Raw genomic sequence first — 25,683 nt, forward strand, 5'->3', positions numbered from 1 at the left:
CAGTGAGGCCACAGCTTGGATTTGAGGTTTGAGTTTTTTAATAAAATAATCTCATGCGGCCAAAGGTGTGAGGGTGGGGGATTGGATCAGGGGCTGGGGGTGGCAGGGACTTGGTTGCCCACTCTTTGGTCTGTGGCTGGGGATAGGGTGGTCAAGGGGATGGACTCCGGGCCGGCAGGCACCTCTGGGGACAGCTCATCTGATGGCAGCAGCAGCCGGGGCTCTGTGTTCCCAGCCGACCCTGTGGGTGGAGGTACAAAGCATGCTTGAGGTCTTGCTCCAACTCTGCTAACCCCCAGCTCTTTGGCCTCAGTTTCTCCAAATGACACTTCTCTCCCAGCCTTTGCCTCTTTACCTAGGCTTGGTGATGATGAAGGGTCTTCAACCCGGGGACGACGTTTGAGGACAGGAGAGCGATGTAGCCGCAGGGGCAAGTCTCTGATGGGAGATGTAGCTGCTGGGATGAAGGAGGGAGGCTCTGGGTAACTCCTGGGATTGGGAAGTGGTCCTAGCCCATCCCTCCACTTGTCCCTAGCCCAGTGCCTTAGGGCTTCCCTTCATTTCTATGCTCACCTGCTGGGGCCTGGAGCTGTTCCTCGTGCACAGAGACTGCTCTTCGGGTGGCCAAGACAGCTCGGGGCTTCAGGTGATTGTCTGGGGGTTGTGAGGAACAAATGAGACACAAAAAGGCTTTGCAGACCTTCAAGTGTTCTCTACCCTTCGTGACACCAGCTGCTTCTCTAAAGTTTCTTGAAACCGGCCTCTCCCCATTCCCCTGGCCACCAGCATGTCAGGCCCCCTCTCCAAATCCAGCGGATGGCCAGAGGCATTATCTCAGGATCACCATGATGAATACCCTTCTCAAAATTTTCAGTGGCTCTCTATTGCCCACAACATCACATCCACCCTGGAGAGCCGGATGTGCAGGGCCTTCCACAACAAAGCCTGCCTAACACCATGTTCCTCTGAGTCTTCCTGTCTTTCCTGCTGTCCCCATCACTGTTTCCAGGCACATGCCCTATTTTGAGCTGTTCTGGCTCATTTCACTCTTATCTGGAATCTCCATCTGCCCAGTTCCTACTCATCCTTCCATGACAGCTCATCTCTAGGGGGCTGTAAGCCTTGAAAAATGCTTTCCTACCAATCACTGGTCCCAAAGAGGCTCTATTTTTCCCCCATTTTATAGATAGAACTGAGGCTGAGAGGAGCCCAAGTTCAAATTCACCTCCCCTTTCGGGTCTGGGTCCACTTCATCTCAGGGATCTCCCAAACTTGGTCTGTTCTGGCATAGAACAGTAAGAACACATCCTGGCATGTATCATTCATTCTCTAGATGTGTTCTTAAATGTCCAGCAAGGCTTCCCATCTATTTCTGTGACCTTTAGGTGGGCAGAGACCATTTTCTGACCAAGGCCCCTAGGTTGGCTGGCTTTTTTTTTTTTTAGCCCTTCCATTCTCAAAATCAATACCATGTATTGGTTCTAAGGTAGAAGAGCAGTAAGGGCTAGGCAATGGGGTTAAGTGACTTGCCCAGGGTCACACAGTTGAGAAGTGTCTGAGGCCAAATTTGAACCTAGGACCTCCCATCTCTGGGCCTGACTTTCAATCCACTGAGCCAACCAGCTGCCCCCTTGGCTGGCTGTTGTGAGAGAGGTCGGGTTTTGAGCTATGGATGTCCAGTAGCCATACCTTCGCTCCTGGTTCCCAGGGCAGAGTCCTGGGTGAGCTGGCCATCCCCAGCATTGCTGGCTCTTCGGGGGGACAGCCGAGGAGATGGAATGGGACTGGGACAGGGGCTTGGGAAGCAGGGCTCAGGTTGAAGCAAGTTGGGGCTGGGAGCAGGGGAGGGTGTCCGGGGTCCCGGCCGGTCCCAGCCTTTCCCTTTGAGCTCTGCATTCAACTGCCGGCCCAAGGCCTTCCAGGCCACAGGTTCTGGCCCCCGGCTTCCTGGTCCTGGACGGCATGATGAATCTGGGCAAGGAGAGTGTGGGGAGCAGGAGTCAGAAATGACCTAAGCTCCCAGGCTATCATGCTTTCCCCCTTGGACATCACTCAAGCTTCCACCCTCCTTGTCCTCTGGTCTTGAGTGGGTTAGAGGTGCCATGGGGTGGGAAGATGATTTGGAGAGGGGCATAGAAAGATGCTTCCACATTCTCCAGAGAGATTGGGGACCCCCCCACTGCCTACCTGCAGACACTGAGTGTGTTCGGGATTTGAGGGAGAGGGGCGGTGATTCAGCTGAGCTGTCCATGATGTCTCCTGAAAAGCCAGAGTTAGGCAGCTAAAGCTGTGGCCTTCTCATCTTCCAGACTATGTCCCAGGAGTCCACCCCTCCTTCCATTAGCCCCTCGTTGCCACCCATTCTTGGGGTAGGAGTAGGGTGAGGAGGGAAGACTGCTGACAGAGTTGGGAAGAGGAGCTTTGACTTGAAACCTTAAAAGAAGCCCTCCCAGACCCCTCTACTCCAAGAAAAGACCCCACTTACCATCTGAGCCGGCTTTCTTAATCTCCCCATCTTTGCTCTGAGAGAGAATGGGGATAGTGAATCATAGGTCCCCTCTCCTGCCCTCCCCCCAGGTATACAAAAGGGCCTCTTTTACCCCAAAGTGACATTCCCCAGGGTCACAAGTCACCTAGAGGGTCCTTCCTCTGATCACGTATGTTTTGGTATTCCAAGGAAGCTCCCATAATCCCCCGGGGCTCCTCCATCTCACCTGCTTCCTCTTGCTGTCACCTCCGCCTCCCCTGCCCACACCAATTCTCTGCAGCATGACATGTACTCGCTGCTCGAAGGAAGGAGGCATCTCTGTGTCTCCTCTCTCCAAGGGCCGACGCTGTGGGGAGGTTGAGAGGGGGTCAGGAGATCTCTAGGAGGGGGTAGCTCCCTTCCCCAGCTCAAGTGCAGGCCCCCACCCTCCAACCAAGGCCTCGGTTCAGGGGAAAGAGGACCATTCACTGGGAAGGTGAAAGCAAGAATCATTGATCCAACTTCGTGGGTGGAGAATTGGGAGACAGAGAGGGGGCCTTCACCTTCTCTTGTCGCCCACCTAGGGCTTCTTCCTCATCTGCAGAAAGCAGGATCATAGAATGAGCTTTGCCTTCTCTGGCATAACGAGGCCGACTCCTACGGGCAGGGTCCGGAGAGCAACTGGGAACTCCCTCCAAATTCCCTTCCACTCCAGGCTCCTCTGCTCTGCCAGGCCGGGTGGGTGGGCGTAGAAGGTCACTGAATGCAGCTTTTCGGGTTCGAGGAGGAGCCCCAGGGCTGGAGTCTGGCTCAGCCCTAGACCCTCGAGTGGACCGTGGCTTCTTGAAGGCAAAAAGGGTGCCCAGCTTTTTCCGAAGTGTTCGAGAGCTGACAGGGGTCCCAGGATCAGGGACTGCATCCCGAGGGGACCACCTAAGGGGACAGAACCAATGGGGCAGGTTCATAGAAGAGCTTTCAGTGTCCTGGTGATCATAAGAATTCCTAAGACCCCTGACTGGCCCATGGGAGTTCCTTTCAATCCATACCACTCCTAGACTGGCCACTTGGTTTTATCACTCCCAGCTTTAGTAACTCCTGACCTGGTCAAATGGAACTCTAGCCACTCTTGTTTTGGTCACTCAGTCCTGACTGGACATTCCTGATTTAATCTCTGCATTACCAGGAATGGTCCCTTCCAACAGTAATTACTCTTAGCTCTTTACTCTGAATCATGGTCAATCCCAGCATTCCTAGTTCTAGAATTTCCCAGCTATAGTTACTCCCAGACCTGGATGATTCCAGCCTAAATGGCACATAGTAGGTACTTAATAAAAGTGTTTATGAAATGACCTCTTCTAATTCCCATTACTCCTGTCCTCAGATACTCATTCCTGTCAGTCAAGCATTTATTACCTGGCTACTATGTGGCAGGCACTGTGTTAAATGAGGGAAATTAAAAGAAAAATAAAACAAATTCCCTGCTCTCAAGGAGCTTGCAGGCTATAGAGGGATACAGCATGCAGATAACTATGTATAAACAAAATAAAGGGTAAGTTGGAGATAATTCACAGAGAGAAACTGGGAGTATTTTTTAAGAACCTGTTTTAGAATTGATACCAGGTATTAGTTTCAAGACAGAAGATTGATAAAAGTTAGGCAGTCTGGGTTAAGTGATTTGCCCAGGGCCATCCAGCTAGGCAGTTGGAAGTCACACTTGAATCTAGGACTCAGCTCTATCCATTGAGCCACCTAGTTCTTCCTAAACCATGAGTATTAAAATTGAGAAAGGCTTCTTGCAGAAGGTGGATTCTAGCTGTGGGAGCCAGGGAGTAGAAATGAGGAAAGTTCCAGGTATGGGGGACAGCTAGTGAAAATGTCTAGAATCAGGAGATAGGGTGTCTGGTGAGAGAAATAACAAGGGAGATCCGTGTCACCAAATCAAAGAATCCGGGCAAGGAGGGAAAGTATAAGGAATAAGAAGACTGCCAAGGTAGGAAGGGGCCGAATTAAAAAGGGCTTTAAAAGTTAAACAGAGGGTTGTATATTTGATTTGGCTGGCAATAAGGGAGCTAGTGGAATTGACTGAGATGGGAGCGATAGGACTAGAGTAGGATGTTCAATCCAAGATCTGGCCATGACTAACCAAGGTCATTTTCAGCCCACACTTGAATACTCCAAGCCACCCTCACTTTGGGCTGAAGGCAATCCTATCTCCAGTTCCTCCCAATCTTGGGCACTTAAAACCAAGCTTTCCAGCCCCAGAAACTCTCATGGTCAGTTCTAGCCAATCACGCTTGGTCCCCTTTACTCTCATCCTTGGTCATTCATCCCAAATTGCTCCCTTTCCTGGGTCACTCACACTCTTTCTTGGTAGATCAGCCTCTTGGAGAAGAACTCATCGACACCTTCGTCCACCCTGGCGTTGAGCCCGTTCTCCTCCTCAGGCACAACAGGAGGTACCTGGAGGCACAGGGCACCTCAGGAATTCATCTAAGACTCCTTCCCTCCCAGACCAAATTCCTGGGCCAGGAAACCTGGAGCAGAAGCAGGTAGAGCCCCTGGCAGGGAGTGGCAAGGCCAGTGCCCTCCCTTCCCACCTCCCTGGGGGCCCTGGAGTCTTGGCTCTGAGTTCCACTCTCCTCTTCTATAGACTTGGATAGACCAGGGCTATGCACTGATGAGAGGTGCTGAGGGGGTTAAGAGGGGAACTACAAGAGATGCCCACATGTTCCTTTACCTACATCACAAACAACCATAAGCAGTCACACGCACACAGGCACACTGTCACACACTTATTCAAGGCATCTATAGCCACACGGTATCACGCATTCACATACATTGTTGTCACATTCATGCTACCATTCGCATACTCCCACAGAGACAATCATACACAACCAAAGGTACATTCATACTCACACAGAGTCACCCACGGATCTCTACCCAGCACCCAGTTGGAAAGCCTGCTATTGCTTAGAACACCTCCCTGCAGTGTCTCTATCCCTTCAACACCCCCCCCCCCACTCCCTCTTCTCTCCTGCTGCGTCAGATTGGCCCAGAGACTTCAGCCTTCTCTTCCGAATCACTTTCCCTTCCTTAGCTTGCTGCAGAGCCCCCTGCTTGGAACCCTTCTATGGCAGACCCATGTGGCGGATGAAGGTCTCCTACTTACTCCACAGCTCAAGTCTCCTCAACACCTCTCCAATTCTTCTTGGCCCCAACATCCAGCCTCCCCCTCAACTTCCCAAAGCTCAAGGCTTGGCAGGTGGGGGAGGGAGGGAAAGAGCAGGCACCAGAGGGCAGGAACTACAGGGCATGGGGACCTTGGGAGAGAAAGATGAGGGACCCTGACCTTGTCAGTGCCCACAGGCCTGCTGCCTAGTTTTGGGGTAGGGACAAAGTACACCCTTTCTGCCACACCTGAAGCCCTATGGAGCCCCTAAACTGGAGACTAGAGCAGGGTCACAGGGGCATAGTGGTCTCAGACAATGTTGGGTGAAGACAGAGAGTTGGAAGAGGAGAAAAGCTTGGATAGGAAGCCCAGTTTCAAGGAAGCAAGTAGGCCCAAAGTAAGGTTCTTTAACTGCCTCATACCTTAAACTCCCACTCATTCAATGGTCTTTTTTTTTTCCTCTTTTTGGAGGGGGTGTTGGTTTCCTAGATTTCAGAGCCCCCACTCCTAGGCTCTGTCCTTTTTCTACTGTCCATGTCCAGTCTTCAGGCCCCACCATTGGCTCAGGAGATGAGTAGGAGGCAAACAGCCTCTAACGTCTCCGGGTTGGCTAGGTCACTGTCTTGTGAGACATATAGACTCCTCTTCCTCCTCTCTTCCCCTTTCCCCTGTGCCTAGAGTGAGCAATCAGGCCTTGGAGGTATGGCCACACTCCTTCATGTGCGTGTCTGTCTCCAGAATCACTTTCTCAGTTCCCCGCTGTCCTTTCTTGCTCCCTAGGCCCTCCTACCTGTATACAGGAGGCCAGGCCACCCCTAGGTGTTGTTGCTCCTGCCCTCTGCCCCCTGCCTTCTTCCTCTCTCTGTGCCTGCCTGGCCTTGAACTTCATTACTGTGGGAAGCTGAAGAGGGGGCTAGATGTTCAGTCCAAGAGGAGTTGGAGGAGGCTCTGGGAAAAGGGATAGGGGGTGACTGGGGGGGGGTGGTCTTCATCTGTGGGGGTCAGCCTTGCAAGGAGGCTAGGGGAGGCTGGCAAGGAGTGGGTGGGGGTGTCAGAATCAGGATGTAGCAGAAGCCTTTCTAGGACCCTTCACTGATCTCCAGTGTCCACCCTCTTCTCACACAAGTATGCAGGGCCAGGGACATAGAGAAGACAGGCCAACACATGGGAACCCCATATCCCCAAGGGGCACACAACCCAGGCCCCACAGCCCCAGTCACACCCACACACAGACCCATAACCCCAGGATGGGCAGAGAGGCTGAAGTCCACGGAATCCCTCCCACTAGCCTCCTCCACTTACACATATGCACAGTCACACACCCTGCCACCCTCCCCAGCCTCAAACATATGTACACGGAGAATCAATCCCACACATGAGCTCCGGCACCTCGTACCCAGCTCCATACACTCGCACGCACACACACTGCCTCCCCCAAAGTCACAGCCTCTCACATACAGCTAGACGTGCATCCAGTCATGCATATGGGCATACTGTGCCCGTCCAGACCCGAGCCCCCTCCCCCATCCTCTCCCCGCTAATTAACCTACCCAGTTTCTTCCCGGTCTTGTCACCACAGCAACCCTGAGCCCCCCCAGGTACTTGTGGGGGTGGGGGTGGGGGGCCAGCAGGCAGGTTGGGCTGGCCACACGGGAGGAGGGGGAGAGGCGCCTTGGCAGCGCCAGGGGCATCCTGCATTCTGCCCCCCCAAACCCTGGGCCGGGCAGCGCCGGGGGCGTCCTGCATTCCCTGCCGCATCCCTGGCTGGGCAGCGCCGGGAATATCCTGCCTGCTCCCGAAAGCCATCCCCTGCATCCCTGGGCCGCAGGGCCCGGCTCACCTGGACCTTGCTGGGCGGCTGGTGGTGGCGGCGGCGGGGCCTTGGTCGGGCCCGGGTGGGGTGGTCCAGCGGCTGGTTGGCAAGCGGCAGGTCCATGTGGAGCTGCGGGGCTGTGGGGAGCGGGGTCGGGACCGGGCCAGGCTGGGACGAGCCGGGGGCGCCGCTGCTAAGTGACGGCCCTGCCCGCTGCCCGCTGGGCTCCGCATCCTCTCCCTGAGCCGCCAGCTCGGGCTCGGGCTCCGACTCCGGCTCCGGCTCCGGCTCCAGCTCCGGCTCCTCCGAGGGACCTGCGGGGAGGGGGGAGAGAGGACTGAGGGCAGTAAGGGAGTGTGAGGGGGAGGGGGAAGGGGGAGGGCGGGGAACCCCGCCCAGGGCGGAGGGAGAGGCGCCTCCCCCTTCAGCCCCTCTCCTCCCAAGCGGCCTGAGGGCGCTGTCCCGGGTGCTGAAGGAGCTCAGGCCTTGGCCCCCGAAAGAGATGCAGCTGCCACTCCCCGAGCTAGGAGAAGGGGTAGGAGGGCGGATCTGGGCCGGGATGGGGGGTGGGGGGTGAGTGAGCCACCGAAGGGCACCACTTGGCATCTCCACCATGAGAGCCCCCAAGCTGGCGTTCTTCCAGAGGGGTCTGAGCAGGTGGCTGAGGCTGACTTCCCAGCTCTCCCCTACACCTCCCAAGCCTTATTACCCCCGTCATTCCCAGGGCCCGGGCTGCTGGCTACTAGCGGAACAATAGTGGGGGAGGGGCAGCGCTGGGTGACTCAGGGGTCCTGGAGGAAAAGTCTGAGCAGCGCTCACAGGGCCAGGGGCACAGAACATTCTCTGGAAGGCTTGCCCTAAGGATGGGCATTCTGTGAAAACCCCCATTCCTACTCCCCTCCCCTCCAAGGGCACGAGGGGCTAGGGGGCCCAGGCCTTACTTCGGACAGCAGGGGTGGGCCGGATGCTCTGATTGTGTTTGTTTCTTCTCCACTGGGCCACCTTGTCCTGGGGGTGGGGAAGAAGGACAGGACCTGGCGTCAGCCTATCTGCCTCAGCACAGAAGGTCTCTGGGGGAGGAGGTGGGCAGAAGGTCTGGAGGTTCAGGTCATGCCTCCTTGAGGAGGGGAGCAACTTGAAGAAAAAAATTCTGAGACACTCAGAATCCAGAGTTAAGTTAGAGTCTCCTAGACGGTTAGAACTAGAAGGGACTTTAGAAATCCCCTAATCCAAGGGTTCTCCAACTGGCCTTTGTGGATTTTTTTTACCCTTACTTTCTGTCAGTAACAACTCTAAGACAGAAAGGCAAGGGCTAGGCGACTTGCCCAGGGTCACGCAGCTAGGAAGTGTCTGAACCCATATTTGAACCCAGGTCCTCTTGACTCCAGACCTGGTGTTCTATTCGCTGTGCCCCCTAGCTGTGCCTCTGGATTTGTTTTAACTATATTTCAATAGAATGTATTTCCTTTGCAATATTCTGTATTTTATTTTGTGCCTTTAAAAACAGGATTCTGAGAAGAGGCTTTATCAGATCTCTGCCAAAGGGGACCATGGCACAAGAAGGTTAAGACTCCCTGTTCTCATCCAACTTTCTCAGTTTGACAGATGGGAAAAATAAAGTCAGGAAGTAGATGTGATTTTTCAGGGTAGCTGATGTGCTGGGGGGTGGGGTGGGGATCTTGTGCCCAGAATCTCCTATCAGTGGGTGGAACATAGGAACATGGGCTGGTAGAGGAAAAAGGTGAAGTCTCTTGGATTTCCTATTGATAGGTTTGGCTCATCTTTTCCAGGAGACCCAAGAACCCCAGGTTAGAGAGGTAGTAAGTGACAAAGTAGACTTGAATCTAGATCTGCTGAGACTTAAAGGGCACAGAGACTTTGAGGTCTGATTGTCTTGAAGATTCAGTTAATTTAGCAATTTCCCTGTGAGAATTTGGGGGACTGGGAACTAGTCTTGTGACTAGATTATTGCTCATGCAAGATGACTGAGGGGTAGAGTACAGGGCACGTCATCCTCTCCTTGGAGAATTAAGACCCTCAGGGGTTCTACCTTGCTGGTGGAGAAGGGAATCCAGTAGGGAGTCACCTACCTCTCCCAGTGTACAGAGACCTTCTGCCTCTCCCTCTCCAGGACTTCTATCTCCCCTACGGAGTAGAGTCCCACTCTTCCAGGCTCCCACTTCAGTGCTGTCTGGCAGAAGTGGGGAAGGAGGTGCTTCTGGTGTGTGCTGGGACAAGCTTTCCACCTAAAACCAGTTAGACAGTGCCTTGAGGTGACTCCCCAAGAGCATGGATCAGGACGGAAGCAGCTATCAATACTTAAGTTCTGGTGGGCAGTTGTGTTCTGCAATTGTTCAGTCCTCAAGGGAGCACTGCTCAGTAGAAAGAAGTATCACAGACAAGGGGAAGGGCTGGAGGCATTTGGCTTCATGAAGATCTCTTGGTGACTTTACGAAATGGATTTGATCATAGAAATGATACAGAGAGCTGTGCAAACCTGACATCAAGTCTTCCCCTCCAATGCTGAGTCTTTTTTTGGGGGGAGCCAAGAAGTGAGCCCTTCACTTGCCCAGCCCTTCTTGGCTCCCCCCCCCAGGCTCAGAACTAGGGGTGACCACGTGCACCTGAGTGTTAGAGAGAGCTGATGGCAGTCCCTAATATGTCTGTATTTTTCTTGTATCATATCAATCTATAATTTAAAAGGATAAAGATCCCAATAAAGTACTTTATCACTTAAGAAAAATTAGGATCCTCACTGCTAGTTCTTTCTCCTACCAAAGCTTCCCATTCCTACTGAAGGCTCACCAGTCGGTTCTGGGCGGCACTCAGGTCCTCTACCACCTGGGCAATGATTCTCTCTGCAGCAGCTGCTGTGATAGACAGTCGAATTTCGCTGGAAAAGGTGAGAAATGGATTTGGAGACCAGTCAAGGACATGGACCAGCTCTCTACGGTTGCATTGCCCCCTCTATTTCCGACTCCCTTCCCTTCTTTCCCCTCCTCAGAATCCCACAGGGAGAAGTCTACTTGAGTTTGCTGAAGGCATCATTGAGAAGCTGCTCCAAGAGTAGGCTGAGGCCCAGGTGGTCCTGTCGGCTGACCTGGCCCGAGATGGCACTGCTCAGCTGCTCTCGTCGGCCGGCCTTCTGCATCACCCTTGGGCATAGGCTCTGAACCGTGTCCAGTGTAGCTTGCACAAAAGACTGAGGCACAGGCAGAGAGTTAGAAGGCATGGAGGTCAGAAGTCACATGAGTCAAGAATGCATTAATTAGGGCCAGAGGATATGAAAAGTGAAGAAACTAGTTGATTTTGAAGGCATGGGTTCAAGGGCATAGGGAAGCCTTAGACATTGAACTTCACAATGGGAGCAACAAGGGACACTTTGATGATCTAATTATTATTATTATTATTTAAACCTTTATTTTCCATCTTGGAATCAATACTGTGTATTGGTTCCAAGGCAGAAGAGTGGTAAAGGATAGGCAATGGGGGTCAAGTGACTTGCCCAGGGTCACACAGCAAGGAAGTGTCTGAGGCCTGATTTGAACCCAGGACCTCCCATCTCTGGGGTTGGCTCTTAATCCGCTGAGTCACCTAGCTTCCCCCGACCCAATTCTTAAATGAGGGACATCTCTCATTCTCTCAGGACTTTGCAGCTTACAGTAAAAGCCACAGACTTCCAACTCTCATGTTTTGGTTCTAAGGCAGATAAAGGCCATCCCCTTCACCATTACTATCTTTCCACAAATATGATGGAGATAAGATTAGGCTTTAAGCAACACTCTTGGAAGACCTATCTCAGAAAGGCAAGTAGGGCCATCATTGTGCTCTGGAGGTAGGGGATGCCCATTGCTTATAGCCTTATATGAATGGGTAGAAGGTTAGGACATGGGCTGGCAGAGGGGAAAAGTGAGGTCACCTGGATCTCCTGATGACAGGCCTGGCCCACCTCCTCCAGGAGGCCCTCTAGTTTCTGCTGTAGTTGGCTGTTGTGGTATGGGGAGTTTCCAGCCTCATACAGCACAGGCAGGATCTGGATTAAAGATGACATGGAGGAACCAGGGTCTGTGGAGGAAGGCTGGCTCCTGGCTGGGACCCCAGCTTAGGCTGTGGCACTCTGGCTTGGGTAGGAACCAGTCTCAGGTAACATCTTTAGTGATGTGGTTGGAATAGGATCAGGGGGACTGGCAGGCAAAGAGGCAAGCAGACAGATTTTTTAGTCCAGTGATTAGGACATTGGTCAATAGGATATTGAATTACCATAGGACAAGGTAATTCAAATTCTTCTAGCTGTATGACTGTAAGTCACTTAAAGCTCCTTCAGGCTGTTTACTTATCTATAAATCATAATATCTCCCTCATAGTATTGTTTTGTGGGTCAAACGAGTCAACATATGTAAAGGGCTCTGCAAACCTTAAACTGATGTATCAATACTAACTATAATTATTATTAAGTAAAAGAGAGGTTGCCACTAGGCTCTCATCATCAGGTAGATCTTCGGTAGCTTGAACCACGGATTGGGTACCAGAGGGGTTGGTGTAGGTGGACTCACACTGATGGAGAAATTAGCATCCCGGATGGCATCCTCAGCCTGGCGCAGGGCAGCCTCACCCCGAGGGCTGGGCCAGCAGCCCAGCAACTCCATGTGCTCCTGTACTGTTAGGCACATTTCGTTCACCATCTGGGAGTGGGGGAAGACATGTCTGTGACACCTGCTCCCTAAGCCCCTCAAATCTTCACTTACCCCCAAATACCTCGATGTTCTGGCCCTGGGTGACCCTTTTGTTTCTGAGTCAAGAAAAGGGGAAGTAGGGACAGGAAGACAAGTTAGAGGAGAGTTCAGGGGCAGGACAGTTGGAAGCAATAGGACAGGAGGGGCAGGGGTCTTTCTGTTCTCCCCGCCTGAGGACACCAAGGACCAGACTGACCCATCCATTCTAAGCCTAGCTTAGCCTAGCCCCTTCTTGTGGGAATAGAGGATAAAGAGTGAAGAACTTGGGGTTAGGGGATGCTGGGCCAGCTCTGACCTGTTCAGAAGATCGGGTGACGATTCCCTGCTGCAAGCGGAAGGCATGGTCAGGCAGGGTTCTGTGTGTGTGATTATTCCTCAAGAGACAGGCCTGGATCTGGAGGAAGGGTGTAGGGGTGTCACAAAGGGCCCAAGCCCCCTGCTTCTCTTATGCTACATCCTAGCCTGTGCCCCCCCTCACTCAATCCCACCTTTTCTCTACCACCCCAACCCTCAGACCTGATGAATTGCATCAGCTGTTCGCTCAGGGTTGCTTCGGTAGGCTTGGGTCAGGTCACTCAGAGGCAGGGGCATGTTTTTCAGTGTGTGATTCCCTTCCAAGGCATGAGCCACATCCAGGAATCCTTGAGCCGTGGTATTGTTTCGGTCCCAGATCACAGTCCTGGGGGACCAGGGTTGGAGGAAGCCATGGGCAACACAAAGACATTTCCAATGGCCTCATCCCAGCTCTCTTCTCTTCTGCTCTCCACCCTATCGTTGCTCTTCCCATCCTCTGTCATTGCTTCTTCTTTCTTTCTTCTAGTCTTAAGTGACTCTTCTCTTCCTTTCTGTACCTGTTCTTGCACCCTTATTCTGACCCTTGCCCCTCCTCTCCGATCACCCCTCTCACCTGAGCTGGGTGTTGATCTGCAGGGCCTTAGCTAACATCTTGGCACCCGTGTCCCCCATGGCATTGCCACTGATGTCCAATGACGTCAGGCTAGGGTTGCTGCCCAGGGCATTCAACAGAACACTGGTACCCAGTTTCAGCTTTGACTCGGCCACAGAGAGAGACTGTAGGGGCTGGGTTTGTGGAGATGGGGGTCATTGACAGAGATGGGAAGGGGGTCACCAAAAGGATTCCGGTAGCAGGGGCCACATGGTACTGGTAGAACATTGACTTCAAGCCTCATAATGCGGCACTTAACGACTTCCATGACTTCTACCCCTTCATACTCACACAGTCATCATCCTGGGTAAGCTGGACAATTCGGTGTAGGACATCCCCAAGGGACTCCCTGGGAAGGGAAAAGAGAGTGTCTGGGAGGCCCCAAGCTTATCAGAGAGAAGCCTGGGAAGATAAAGGGCTTCAGGTCATGCTGTAGGGGTTCATGTATGTCTGTGGGTCCTTAAGCTGAACCAGGGGTCTCTGGAGCTGGCGTACGGCTCATCAATCAAGCCTGCTCCTATGAGGAGGGAACCACCCCGGGCTCATGAAAGTGAACAACAGATGTAAATGATGGTGGGATGCCATCAGACTGTGGAAGGATAGCATTTATAAACTGTCAGATGGGATTCTTTTTTTTTTAAAATAGGTGCTAAGAACCCAGTCTTCTTTATTTCCTTCTTTATTCTTGAGGGGGGCGGAAAGTGACTGCACAGGAATATGGGCAAAGCACTCCTGAACCCCATGTGCTATTAGGAGGGAACACTTCCTGCCTGGCTGAGAGTGAGCCTGCAATTATAAAACAGAGAATAAGCAGAACCCTTTTGGACTCCAGATTGGTTTATGGGATGCAATTTTGGATTTAAGAAGGATCCGTGTCAGAGACCATACTAGGTCTAGAGAACTTTAGTTATATCTTAGATTAGGAAGCTTAGGTGGGGAGGCAGCTGGGTGGCTTAGCAGATTTGAGAGTCAGGTCTAAAATATGGGAGATCTTGGGTTCAAATCTGGCCTCAAGAGACTTTCTAGCTAGGTGACTCTGGGCAAGTCACTTAGCCCCCATTGCCTAACCCTTACTGTTCTTCTGCCTTAGAACCAATACACAGTATTGATTCTAAGATAGACTGTAAGGGTTAGAAAAGAAAAGGAAAGGAAAGGAAAGAAAAGAAAAGAAAAGAAAAGAAAAGAAAAGAAAAGAAAAGAAAAGAAAGCAAACCTAGGTGCTGTTAAATCTGGGACTGGATAGTTTTCTTTTATCAGCATGTTTAGCACTAGGTTTTCTGTATTCATTCCAAATTTAAGTATAAGTAAACTCTACCACCTTTTTATTTTCTGGGTCGACATGTGCCCAACAAAAGAGGCAGAGGAGGTAGAGCAGAGAGAAATGGAAAAAAAACATCTAGAAATGGTGACAGTCATGATAGGAAAGGGAGGAGGGAATTTAGGTTTGAGTGGGGCAGAAGCTAGAGCATCTGAGGTCTAGGAAGACCTTGGGACTACCAGTTGGGGGCTCATTCCTTGGGTAGTGAAAACTGTGACTATTAGCTTAAAATGATCAAACTGGTCAGTCTTGATTCTAGGTCAACAAAGCTTCAAGGTCAACACTGAATCCTTTATGGGGGTACAGGAGGGGGGGCACCTCACTTTGACTTAATGTTGAAATTCTTCCCCAGAGCCACATGTCTGATGGACTTGCTCCTCCCGATGGCCAACACCAAGGTTACCATGTCTGTGTCAAAACCTAGGGAACAGGCAATCACAGCCCAGCTGAGAGGGGTGTCTTGTACTGTCTTTTCCTCTCATGCTAATGTGATGCTGAGTTCCAGAGCTGAGCAGAGTTTTCCCTTGGGGCAATCAGAGAGGCAGATGTTTCAATATTTCCCTCCCACCCCACACAAGGATGGCTCTCTCTGCCCATGGATAGAGTGTAGGGGGAAGGGGGAAAGGGTTCAGGAGTCTCTGGATTCAAAGCCTGGAGTGGAATTTTGGGGCAGAGCTTGGCCTGCAATTGAAGCTCTGGCCAGAGGGTAGAAAGTAGTGGAGGTCCCTCATTGCCCCCAACTCTCCAATTCTCACCGTTGTCCGACAGATCCAGAGCCTTCACTGAGCTGATGTCAAAGATGAGGTCTTGAATCACTTGGGCACCAGCTGAACGGAGCTGTTGGGTTTTTTTCGGGATGGGGGTACAGAGCACTGTCAGGGTCTCCTCCCCACCTAGACTTGCCTGAACAACCTTGAAGATACTGAAGATTTCTCTTACCATTACCTCCCCTCCCTAAGCAAATATGTAATTATCAGCAGAAGATTTGGGGCTTTGCCTCAGCATTCCAACATATTTGGGGGGCTAGGGGTGTACTTCTTTCCTGAACTGACTACTTTTAGATTCCCATCTAGATACCCTTTGGAGGTGTCACTGCTATTGCCATCATTAGGGCCTGATTGCCATGAAACCCCTCTCCTGGGACCTGTCATCTCCCCCAACCCCCTTAAGCACAGGGGCTGGTACTTTGGGGTACAGCTTTGATTTCTCCAGACACAACTGTCCCCCGAACCTGAGATCATCCTCTGTGCCAAAAGCATCTCTACATCTAGCTTAAGTGGGTAGTTTCAGCTAGTTATGGCCCTTCCAGCAGGCCAAAGGCCGAGGTAACCTCTACACAAGAGACAATCATAGCATCTCCCAGCTTAAAGCTCTCTGGGGCCACGGGCCAGGGACACTGAGTGGGGCTTGGGCTCAGGGGTCTCACCTCACAAGTGTTGAGGTCCAAGTGGATATCAGTGAGTTGAGTATTAAGGGCCAGACCTTGAAGCAGGCTTCTATGGAAGGAGAGTGGGAGTAGTTCTGAACATAGCATGAGTATTATTACCCCCACTTTACAGATGAAGAAACTGGGACTTAAGGAGGGGGAGTCTGATCCCAAGTCCGATGACCTCAGTTCACTCTTACTATGTTCCAAGAAGAGAGCCCAGTTTTTAGAATTAGGGGACCTGGGTTTGAATCTAGTTTTGTCACTTACTACTTGTGTGACTTTGGGCCAAATCACTTTTCCTGCCTGGGTTTTGGTTTCCTCTTCTGTAAAATGAGGGAGTTGGACTGGTTGATCAGAGGACTTCTCAGACTCCTTCCAACTATAGCTCCACAATACTAGGATCCTCTTGGTCCCAGCCATACTCACTGGGGACCATTATACATGCCCATCCCTTATGGACAGAATAGACTGACCCCTCCCTTGGAGGGCTGGATATCTGTCCTCTAACTCCAGGACCGAGAAGTGGGGTGGTAGAGTGTTCCTCACCTGAGAGCCTCTGAAGGCAACTTGGTTCCTGCCAAGCCCACGTGGCGAAGCGAGCTTGCCTGGCTGAAGAATGACTGTAGTGAAGTGGGTACTGCCCGGCTTCTTCTGGGAGGGGAGTAGAATGGAGGGAAGTAGGGACCAGGGATAGGCCTACACTCCCTCCAAATTTCCCATCTTAGTTCCATCCCCATGGCTGTTGATACTAACTTGTACTAACCCTCCCCTTGACTGACACAAGGACAGCCCCAAATAGTCTTCCCTCTCTGCTTTGTCTGCCTAGTTCAGATGAGCTGAACTGAATAGAGCCCCCTCCTTCCTTTTCATCCCCAAGTTAAGTTGTCCCTGATCTTCCTGGGGTCCTACAGTAAGCCTAGAGTGGGAAGATCCTCTTACACGTGGGAGAAGGTGTTGTTGGAAGCATTGAGATAAACGAGGTTGGCACAGCAACCTTGAGACAGTGCCCGGAACAGCTGGAAAGGGAAAGAATTCAGGGGGTTGGGGGGGGGGGTCGAGAGTGAACAGAGGCCAGGAGCCTGTGATCTGCCATCCCCAATCTCCTGTCCCATGGCATGATCAGAATCCAGCTTCCTCAGTTGCTTCCATGTCCAGCACTATCTATCTCTGAGGGGCTGATGTCCAGAGATGTCCAGATGGTGTCTAGAGTGCCTTCTACAATGTCCAGTTTCAACCCCACTCCCACCCAGGGTTCTTCCAGCAGTGTCTAAGGGCACATTCCCTCTGCCCAGGATAATCTAGGTGTCCAAAAACTTCCATCCTTCCCCCCCTTTCCCCTCCACCAAAAGATAAGTCCCTTTCCTCACGGTGTCCAGGGCACTGTCCGTCCCTGAGAGATTTAGGTGGGCCACAGCATTGGGATGCCTCAGGAAACTGTATAGACCCTGAGGGGGACACAATTCTTCAGCAGGCATCCCCCAGATCTCCTTTCTGTACCCCTCCCTCCCCACACGGCTTCAGTAGCAAGGATCCCAAAGAAACCTTAACTCTAGTCCTAGTTCTGCCTTTGGGCAAGTCCTCTCTAGGACTCAGTTTCTTCATCCATAAAAATGGAAGGAAGGAGAATGGTTCCTCCAAGTTTCTTGAAGCTCTGAACATTTTATGTTTATGGGGCTGTGATTATAAGCCCTAAGATTTAGGCTGTGATCTCACTGCTGATGCTTCCAGGGGATCAGGGCTTAGGGTGGGGAATCAGGGTAAGAGGTTAGGGTTACTCACCCCTTCATCCTCTGTGGCCCCCAGAGCCCCAGGATTCCCAGACAGGTCCAAGTGGGTTAGGGAGGCGGCAAAGGCAGAATTGGTGAGGAGGGCCTGGCCCAGGGCACTCATCCCTGGAAGGGGGAGGGAGGGGTCAGGAGATAGGAGCACTTCCATCCCCACTGCTCTACTCAATGTGGGCCAGGAGGGGCCTTAAGAGCTCTAGGTTGCCCTCTCCCTGCCAGGCCCTGCCCCTCTCAGCCCAGGCAGCATCCCCACCTTTGGCAGTCAGCCCGGTCCTGGAGAGGTTGAGCTTTTTCAGAGCCCTGGGACGCTTTTCCAGGTGGCGGCTCAGTGCTATCACTCCTGGGAATTGTAAGGAGGAAGGCAAAACTGGATCTTTGGGGGTGTGGGGAACCCGGATCCGTAGGGCCATCTCGAGCAGGCAGGAAAGGCTGGCCTGGGGGTCCGCGGCTTTTGGTAGTTCAGGTTTCAGACGCCTCTGTCCTTTCCCAGGGCCGACACTGAGCTCCCCAAGGGCCAAGGACTGTGCTCACCTTACCTAAAACTTTGTGTCTTCCCCCATGCCTAGCACAGTCAATCAACAAGCACTCATTAAAGGCTTCCAGTGCCTGCCGTCCAAAAACACATTCTGACAGGACAGATAATTCGCAAACTGGGCACAAGATAGATACGGAAAGCCAGGAAGGCCTCTAGGGGGAAAACGCTAGCAGTGGGGACTGACGGGGGTGCGCACAACAACTGCTGAGGGAGAATTCCAAAGGGGTGGACCCCCCCCCCCATTCTCTCAGGACTCAATAGTTCGAGGGGGCGGACCCTGCTAGGGCTGGTGGGTCTTCCGTACAAGGCAAAGAGAGGTGGTACTTTCCCCACTCACCCCCTAAGGCCCAGGGTCCCCCAAAGAGGTAGGGCCGAAGCAGGAGAGGGCGTGGATGGGAGGGGTCAAGGGTGGGGTAGGGAAGAGGGGAGGGGCCGGGACTGGTGGGCGAGGACCACGGGAGGGAGGCTGTGAAGACAGAGTGAGGGCAGGCGTGGATTAGAGGCCCCAGAAGGTGTAATAGCTGGGGGCTGGTACCTCGGTCCTCCAGAGGGTTCCCTGCCAGGCTGAGCGCATTGAGGGCAGAACGGGAATGCTCCGCCAGGGACTGAGCCAAGCGCTGCGCAAAGTCCCTGAGAGGAGACGGAGGCGCTGCGATCCCCAGACTTGCCCCCTGTGGGCCCAGGTCCTCCCTGCGCGCCCCCTCCCCCCTTCCCCTCCCCCTCCTTCCTCACCCCTTCAGCCCGCAGTTGTCCAGCACCAGTTCCTCCAACCGAGAGGACTTGCTCAGCATGTAGAGAATCTGCTCAGACACCTCCAGGCTCTGGTGGGGCGAGGAGGGAGGAGGAGAGAGAAGGGGGAAGGGCAGCGTGTTCAGACTCTTGGAATACCCTGACGCTCTGCCATCCATCTCTCTCCCCCTCCATAGTTCCACTGTGCCTAGCACACAGTAGGAGCTTATTCCTTCCCTCGGGCCGTTTCCCTCCCTCCTTCCCTTCACTCCCAGTCCCTCCTCACCAGCTTGAGGTCAGAGCAGGAGAGGCGGCTGAACCAAAGGTTGTACGACAAGGCAGCCACACTTATGGCCACGTCCCTGAGATGGAGTGGGGAAGAGATCCAGTCAGTGCTGAGCTCTGAGATGGGACGACCCCCCCCCCATCCCCCACAGTCGGTCGAGAGGCCTGGGAAAGCCTGGCTCACTCCACCTGGCTTTCCCAGCTAGCACCTTTGGGGAAACTGAGGCCCAGAGACGGGGTGTGGCAGAAGGAGTCTGAAGGTTTGAGTCCAAATCTCAGCCCTGTGTTGGGCAGAAAAATGATTTTCCTTCGCTAGCGCTGTAGAGGGAGGACTAGCTGATGTGTAAGGAAGGTCCTTTCTGGCTCTAAATTCCAGGACTTTAGGAAGGCAAGTGGAGCTGGGTTCCTCCTGGCCGTTTGGCTTCTCGGCTCCACACACCCCTCCCCCCTTTCCTCCCGTCCACCCTTCTCACCGGCTGTGCAGATGGCTGAAATCTCTTAGGCTGAAGTTCCGGCAGTCTTGGCTGTGGTAGATATTGTCCACATCCTGGGCTCAGGAAGCACACAGGCTTACCTCCAGGGCATGGCTAGTGCCTCCTGGGGTAAGGGGTTCGAGGATCCATTCCGCTGCCCCCTCCCCCACAAGTGTTGCTGACCACCGAGGACAGAGCTTCATTCTGGTCCCCATGATACCATTCCCCCCCCTCCCCCCAGGCTCTAAACCCCAGAAGGGACAGGGACTACATCTTAGCTACACTTTGTGCCCAGTCCAGGCATCTGCACACAGTAGGTGCTTAATACATGTTTGTCGGGCTCTAGTCTCACCCACTGGATCTCCTCCCGGAATGGGAAGCCATTATAGTCACACAGAGCAGCATAGGTCTCAGAGAATCCTCCTGGAGTCAGGCAGGGATAATGCCCGTTGGGTGGGGAGGGGGTGCGGGAAACAAGTACCGGAGAGAGTCCGGGAAGGAGAGACAAATACAGGGAGAGAAGGACAGAAAGACCCAGTTAGCATGGGACAGTAATCAACGCGGCAAAAGGCTCTAAGTTTGCTTCCCCGACACTCTACATCCAACTCTCATTTAATGTGTTTATTCAGTTAAATATTCAAGAATTGATTAAAAATCTGATATGTCGAGAACAACCCAGAGTTTTTGCTGTCAAGTAGCTGACTTCCTAAAGATTAATAGGTAATATTGGTTGAAGGCTCAGGTTTGGAGAGATCCATTCCTGTTTTCCCCCTAAGGCGCCATGGGGGAAGGGAAGGGAGGAGAAGGGAGGAGAGGAGAGGAAAGGGGAAAAGGTGAGGGGGAGGAGAGGGATGCTGAGATCTGAATTTAATTTTTATTATTATTATTTTTTAAAAACCCTCACCTTCCGTCTTGGAGTCAATACTGTGTATTGGCTCTAAGGCAGAAGAGTGGTAAGGGTAGGCAATGGGGGTCAAGTGACTTGCCCAGGGTCACACAGCTAGGAAGTGTCTGAGGTCACATTTGAACCCAGGACCTCCCATCTCTAGGCCTGGCTCTCAATCCACTGAGCCCCCCAGCTGCCTCCAAGATCTGAATTTATATTCCAACTCTACCACTTAATAGCTGTGTAACCCTGAGCAAATCACTTCCATAGGTATATCAAGGTCTTTGTTACCCCATCTGCAGAACGGGGATAATATTCACACTACTTAACCTCATACAGTCATGAGGGAAGGGAGTAAATGCTTTTTATCAACCTAGAAGCATGGAAGAATCAGGTGCTATTATTGGGACTTCTAAATAGTCAGCCCAGACCCCTTGAACCTTCCCAACCTCCTCACCACAGGGACCAAGGCTGCCTAGCGTCACCTCCTCCAAGGAGCTACTTCGTTTTTCCAGGCGGGCCAGCAGGGCTGAGGGAGACTTCTGGAAGAGCTTCCTGAGAGGTGGAGAGGGTGGCAAGAAACAGCAGCAGCCACACGTGAGAGAGAAGCCCCTGCCCAGAGGGTTTCCCTCCCTAGTGTGAGTCCCCACCTCCAGCAAGGCGGGATGTGGAGATGAAGGGAAGGAGAGCGGGAGAGGGGAAATCCTCTGACTGCTCCCAGAATGCCCTCACCTGGGCGAAGTCTCTGGGAAGACCTTCCGGATGGACATAGCCAAGTGCAAGGCCAGCTGTTCCAGGGCTCCAAGAGCAGGGAGTCTCATTGTCATGGTGGGCAGCAGCTCCAGCTCGATAATCACCTGGTGGTCAAAAAGCGGGTGCTTTCCCTCTCTGATATCGAAGGGAGAAACCCAGACTATTGAGAGTTTATGAAAAAAATGCTCCAAATGACTGATCAGAGAAATACAGATGAAGGCAACTTAGAACTTCCACCTTAAGCATCAATGCAAGTGGAGAATGACAATTGCGGGAGGGTCTGTGGGAAAACAGGCACTCATCGAATCCTGGAGTTGGTGGAGTCATTGCAAAGTGATGGGAAACGACGCCCCCAGAGTCACTAAACTGCGCCTCTCCTTTGTCCCAGCCTGCCACTACCAGGTCCAAAGATAGGATCAGGGAACCAGGTAGACAAAAAAGTGTACGTGTGTCAGTCAACTGGAAACCAAGAGGTGGTGGTGGTGGTGGTGGTGTATCCATCCATTGTGGGATGATTGAACAAATGATGGCACATGAGGGTAATGGAATACCCTCATGGTATGTTTTTGGAATATATGTTCTATACGGAATAAATGGAATATAATTCAGAATCTGGGCTTTCCTGGGCATGTCCAGTTCTAACATGGAAATACCCTTGAAGGACCTTTAAAAAAGAATACAGATGTAATATATATGTACAACCCAGTGGAATTGCTTGTCAACTGGAAGGAAGAGGGGAGAGGGACAACAAGAATCATGTCACCATGGGGAAAAAATAAAAAATAAAAAAAAAGAACACATATACAAAAAAGTCCCTTACGTTCCATCTTAGAATCAATACTGTGCATTGGCTCCAAGGCAGAAGAACAGTAATGGCGAGGCAATGGGGGTTGAGTGACTTGCCCGGGGCTGCCTGGCTAGGAAGTGTCTGAGGCCACATTTGAACCCAGGACCTCCTGTTTCCTTCACTACCTGGCTGGGCCTTCTGAGCATGAGTCATTTGTCTACCACTTGGGTGGGGGTAGCCTCCTTTGCTTTGCTGCCAATTAATCTGCTGCTCTTTTTGTCCATCCTTAATTTGGTTTGTCCTGAGTGAAAACTCCACCAGGGGACGTCTCAAAAGGCCCCACGAGGGAAGCTCCATGTGAGGAGAGTCACAGAAGCCCAAAGAGGGGAGGGAAGGGATGTGTTCAGAGGAAGCCAGGAAGACATAAACTGCTGCAGAAGGAAGCGAGCAGGCCCAGAAGGACGAGTCCTACAGAACCTCCCCCCTTCCTAAAAGACTCGGGAACTGTGATCCGGATAACCAGGCCCGGTTCCGATGGGCCCCTCCGGACAGAACGGGGACGAGGCACAGAGGGAGACGCAGCATTTTGGCCCAGGACCAAGCGGGAGTTGGTTTTGCTTTGACTATCAGTATTTGTTACAAAAGGTTTTCTTTTTCTTCTTCGTTGGGGAGAAAGAAAATCAATGTTTGTCGCCTCGGGAGGGGGCGGCAGGCCTTACCTGGGGGGGGCTCTCCTGAAGAGCTATCTCCTTCACCTCGAGGTAGCTGAATGTGCAGTCCACCTGGGGGGGACACTGGCTTAGCCCAGCTCGGACCCCTCGATCCTTCAGGGGTTTCCTGGCCAGGCTGAGCCCCCCGAGCCCAGGAGGGACGCTCCCCCGGGGGGGGGGGGGGACTCGTCGGTCCAGCCTGGGCTCCCCCCTCGGCTCTCCTCGGGCCATCCCGGAGCTCGGGGCCAGCCCAGCAGCCAGGACCGAGGCAGTCCTCCTGGTGATATCTGAAGCAGGGGCTGCCCCAATGCTTGTTGACGGAAATGCCCCCCGAAGCCCGCCTGGCCCCGAGTCCCGGGAAGTGTGGGGAAGGGCTGGGGGCTCAGGACTCACCCGGAGGGGGAGAGACGTGTGGAGCAAGTAGGCTCTCCAGGGCAGCAGGGCCTGCGGGGATGGGGTGGGGGAAAGGGAGCGTCTCAGCAGCCACCTGGACTTGCGGGCCTCCGGGGAGGCCGACCCCAGGCAGAGCCCGGCCCCAGCAGGGCTGCTTTATCCAGCCCCGGCCTTTAACCGGTGGCCTCCCTGGGCCCGGCCCCGCCGGCCTCCCTCGTCCCCCCCACCATCCCTTCCCACAAGCCCTACCAGCACTCGGTCTTCGGGCCCGTCTCTCTCGTACATCTGGATGACCAGCAGGAGCTTGACTTCCTTCGGCCACAGAAACCTGGTGATCTCATCTGTGGGGACCCCCCCCCCCCCGGCCTTAGATGTCTGCTTTTCTCTCGGCCTCCCACCGAGGCCACCCCAACCCAGGGCAGGAGGTGCTGGGAGAGGAAGAGCATCTCCAGGCTCCGAGGAGCCTTTGGCTTGGGGAAGGGGAAGCGGGAGGGTCAGAGGGGCCCAAGCGGAGAGAATTCGGGGTGCCTCGGCCCGTGCCCCAAAGTCCGCTTGAGCCCGTGGAAGAACTTGTGAGGACAGGCAGCGAGCCCGAGCTGTGTGGTCCGGGGAGGCCGGCTCAGGGTCCTGGCCTGCTCTCTGGGCCCAGGGAGAACCTACCTTGGAGCTCGTAGGAGATGCCCTCGGGGGGCTGGGCCATGGGGAAGGGGCGAGCCTGGACGCCTGCAGAGCCCGGAACGGTGCCAGCTAGTGACGGGGCGAGCGAGGAGCAGCACAGGAAGCGCTTGGCTTCCCCCGAGACCTCGCCACCTGTTCCTCCTTCCGCACAAGGTGAGAGCTGCTTCCTGCTCTCTGCCCTCCGCTTTGACACCCCGGGGGAGCCTGGGCCCCCCTCCCCCCATTCAGCCCTACCCTAGGCCACCTGTTACAGAGGAAAAAACAAAATCAAGGGTCAAAAGAACCTGGTTCGAGTCCTCCCTGTGCTAATAGGGAATTTCCTAGCTGTTCTGGACCTCATTTCCTTTTTCTCTAAAATGAGTGGCTTAGACTAATAAGGGCTCTTAACCTGGGGGCTGCAACACTTTCTTTCCTTCTTTTTTTTAAGCCCTTTCTTTCTGTCTTAGACTCAATACCAAGTATAGGTTCTAAAGCAGAAGAGCAGAAAAGGCTAGGCAATGGGGGTTAAGTGACTTGCCTACGGTCATACTGCTAGGAAGTGTCTGAGGCCACATTTGAACCCAGGACCTTCAGTCTCCAAGCCTGGCTCTCTATTCGTGGAGCCACCTTGCTGCCCCTTATGAGCTCCTCTTAATATATATTTGGATAACTATTTTATTTCGATATTTGTTTCAAATGTCAAAATCTGCTTCCTGGACATTTTATTTTGTGCATTTAAAAATATTATTCTGAGAAGGGACCCTGGTATCAGCAGGCTACTGGGGGGTTCGTGGCCCCCCATAAGGTGAGGCACCCCCGGATTAGGCTATCTAGAGATACTTTTCTGCTCTGAATCTGGGACAGGGAACAGCCCGTGCCCCGAGCCCAGGGTCAGAACTCCGGGTGAGCCGTCCACGTTAGAACCGTCCCTTTCCTGGGAGCTGCAGGACTCCTCCGGAGAGGCGAGGGCTTCCCGAGGCATTCCTGGTCGGCCTCAGCACCCCTTTGCTCCCCAGAGCTGCAATTTTCATTGAGAACAGCAGAGGGTGCTGCCCACCCGTCGATCAAGCTGGTTCTAGCCTCCACAGAGTCTGTCTGGTTGGTTGCATCCTTCTTCTCTCCCCCTCTCCATAGGGGGAGGGAGAGGATAAGGAGGATGGACCGAGCTCCTCCCAGAGCCCAGGGGCCGCCTGTGTGCCCATGGCCTGGGCTGAGGGATGGGGAGGGTCTAAGCTGGCCTTTGCCACACTCCCTGCTGGCTGCCCTGCGTGGGGTCTTCCTCTCCTGTGTGCTCGCCTCGAGGCCAGGAGGGACACCATTTTCCATCTTGGGGGGTGTCTCCCCTCCATTTCCCCGAACTCCACTCTAGTTCAGGACAGTATCTCATTTCCCCCGTGTTAGGCTAATTGGTCTTCTGGTTGCCAGTCTTTTTTTTTTTTTCCTCCTCCTGACTGTCCATCCCACGGATGGCTAAGGAAGATTCTTGGTGGTTCTCCATCGCTTACCAAATAAATTAGAAGCTCATGATCCTGGCAGTCAAGGCTCTGTGAGATCTGGCTCCAATTTACCTTCTCAGACCGCTCCTTTCCCAGTAGTTTTTTTTTTTTTAATCCATTCATTTCAGTTTACCAATTCTCAGTGGTACTATTGAGTTAGCTTCTGACTCTTTTTTTTAAAACAGCATTCCATAAAATGCTTCAATTTATCTTTTATGTTGTTGCCCAAAATAATTTTCCTTAAAAAAAAAAAAAAACACCGAATGTTTGTTACATTAGAATTTCCAGGTATCTTCCACCCTTCCCTCCTCAAGGCACGA

At 52.9% G+C, this 25,683-nt stretch overlaps 1 protein-coding gene across 1 annotated transcript; it reads right to left on the reverse strand.

Annotated features, from left to right (window-relative positions):
- Positions 1–5: 5 nt before the first annotated feature.
- CARMIL2 (capping protein regulator and myosin 1 linker 2) lies at positions 6–23,974 on the reverse strand. Its single transcript, XM_044663216.1, has 39 exons — positions 23,871–23,974; positions 23,460–23,551; positions 23,211–23,261; positions 22,827–22,889; positions 21,300–21,424; positions 21,025–21,122; positions 20,034–20,104; positions 19,682–19,755; positions 19,210–19,285; positions 18,927–19,015; positions 18,730–18,824; positions 17,913–17,999; positions 17,655–17,767; positions 17,243–17,320; positions 16,815–16,891; positions 16,422–16,526; positions 15,873–15,942; positions 15,202–15,283; positions 14,770–14,866; positions 13,420–13,477; positions 13,090–13,262; positions 12,699–12,861; positions 12,478–12,576; positions 12,003–12,131; positions 11,369–11,482; positions 10,476–10,651; positions 10,255–10,342; positions 9,540–9,695; positions 8,391–8,457; positions 7,477–7,763; positions 4,827–4,927; positions 3,031–3,400; positions 2,715–2,834; positions 2,486–2,522; positions 2,188–2,259; positions 1,690–1,971; positions 574–654; positions 356–454; positions 6–241 (listed from the first exon to the last, which is right to left on the reverse strand). Exons 1-39 carry the CDS (start codon positions 23,908–23,910, stop codon positions 87–89), a joined length of 4,410 nt encoding a protein of 1,469 aa, XP_044519151.1. The 5' UTR covers positions 23,911–23,974; the 3' UTR covers positions 6–86.
- Positions 23,975–25,683: the final 1,709 nt, after the last annotated feature.

This window comes from Gracilinanus agilis, chromosome 2 (genome assembly GCF_016433145.1).
Source record: "Gracilinanus agilis isolate LMUSP501 chromosome 2, AgileGrace, whole genome shotgun sequence".
Lineage (NCBI taxonomy): Eukaryota > Metazoa > Chordata > Mammalia > Didelphimorphia > Didelphidae > Gracilinanus > Gracilinanus agilis.

Coding starts and splice junctions, on each gene's coding strand:
- CARMIL2 (XM_044663216.1), bottom strand. CDS start 23,910: ATGGCCCAGCCCCCCGAGGGCATCTCCTACGAGCTCCAAG. Junction 19,286..19,681: donor TTCAGCCATCTGCACAGCCG/GTGAGAAGGGTG, acceptor ACTCCATCTCAG/GGACGTGGCCATAAGTGTGG. Junction 13,478..14,769: donor AATTTCAACATTAAGTCAAA/GTGAGGTGCCCC, acceptor TTCCCTTCCCAG/GGAGTCCCTTGGGGATGTCC.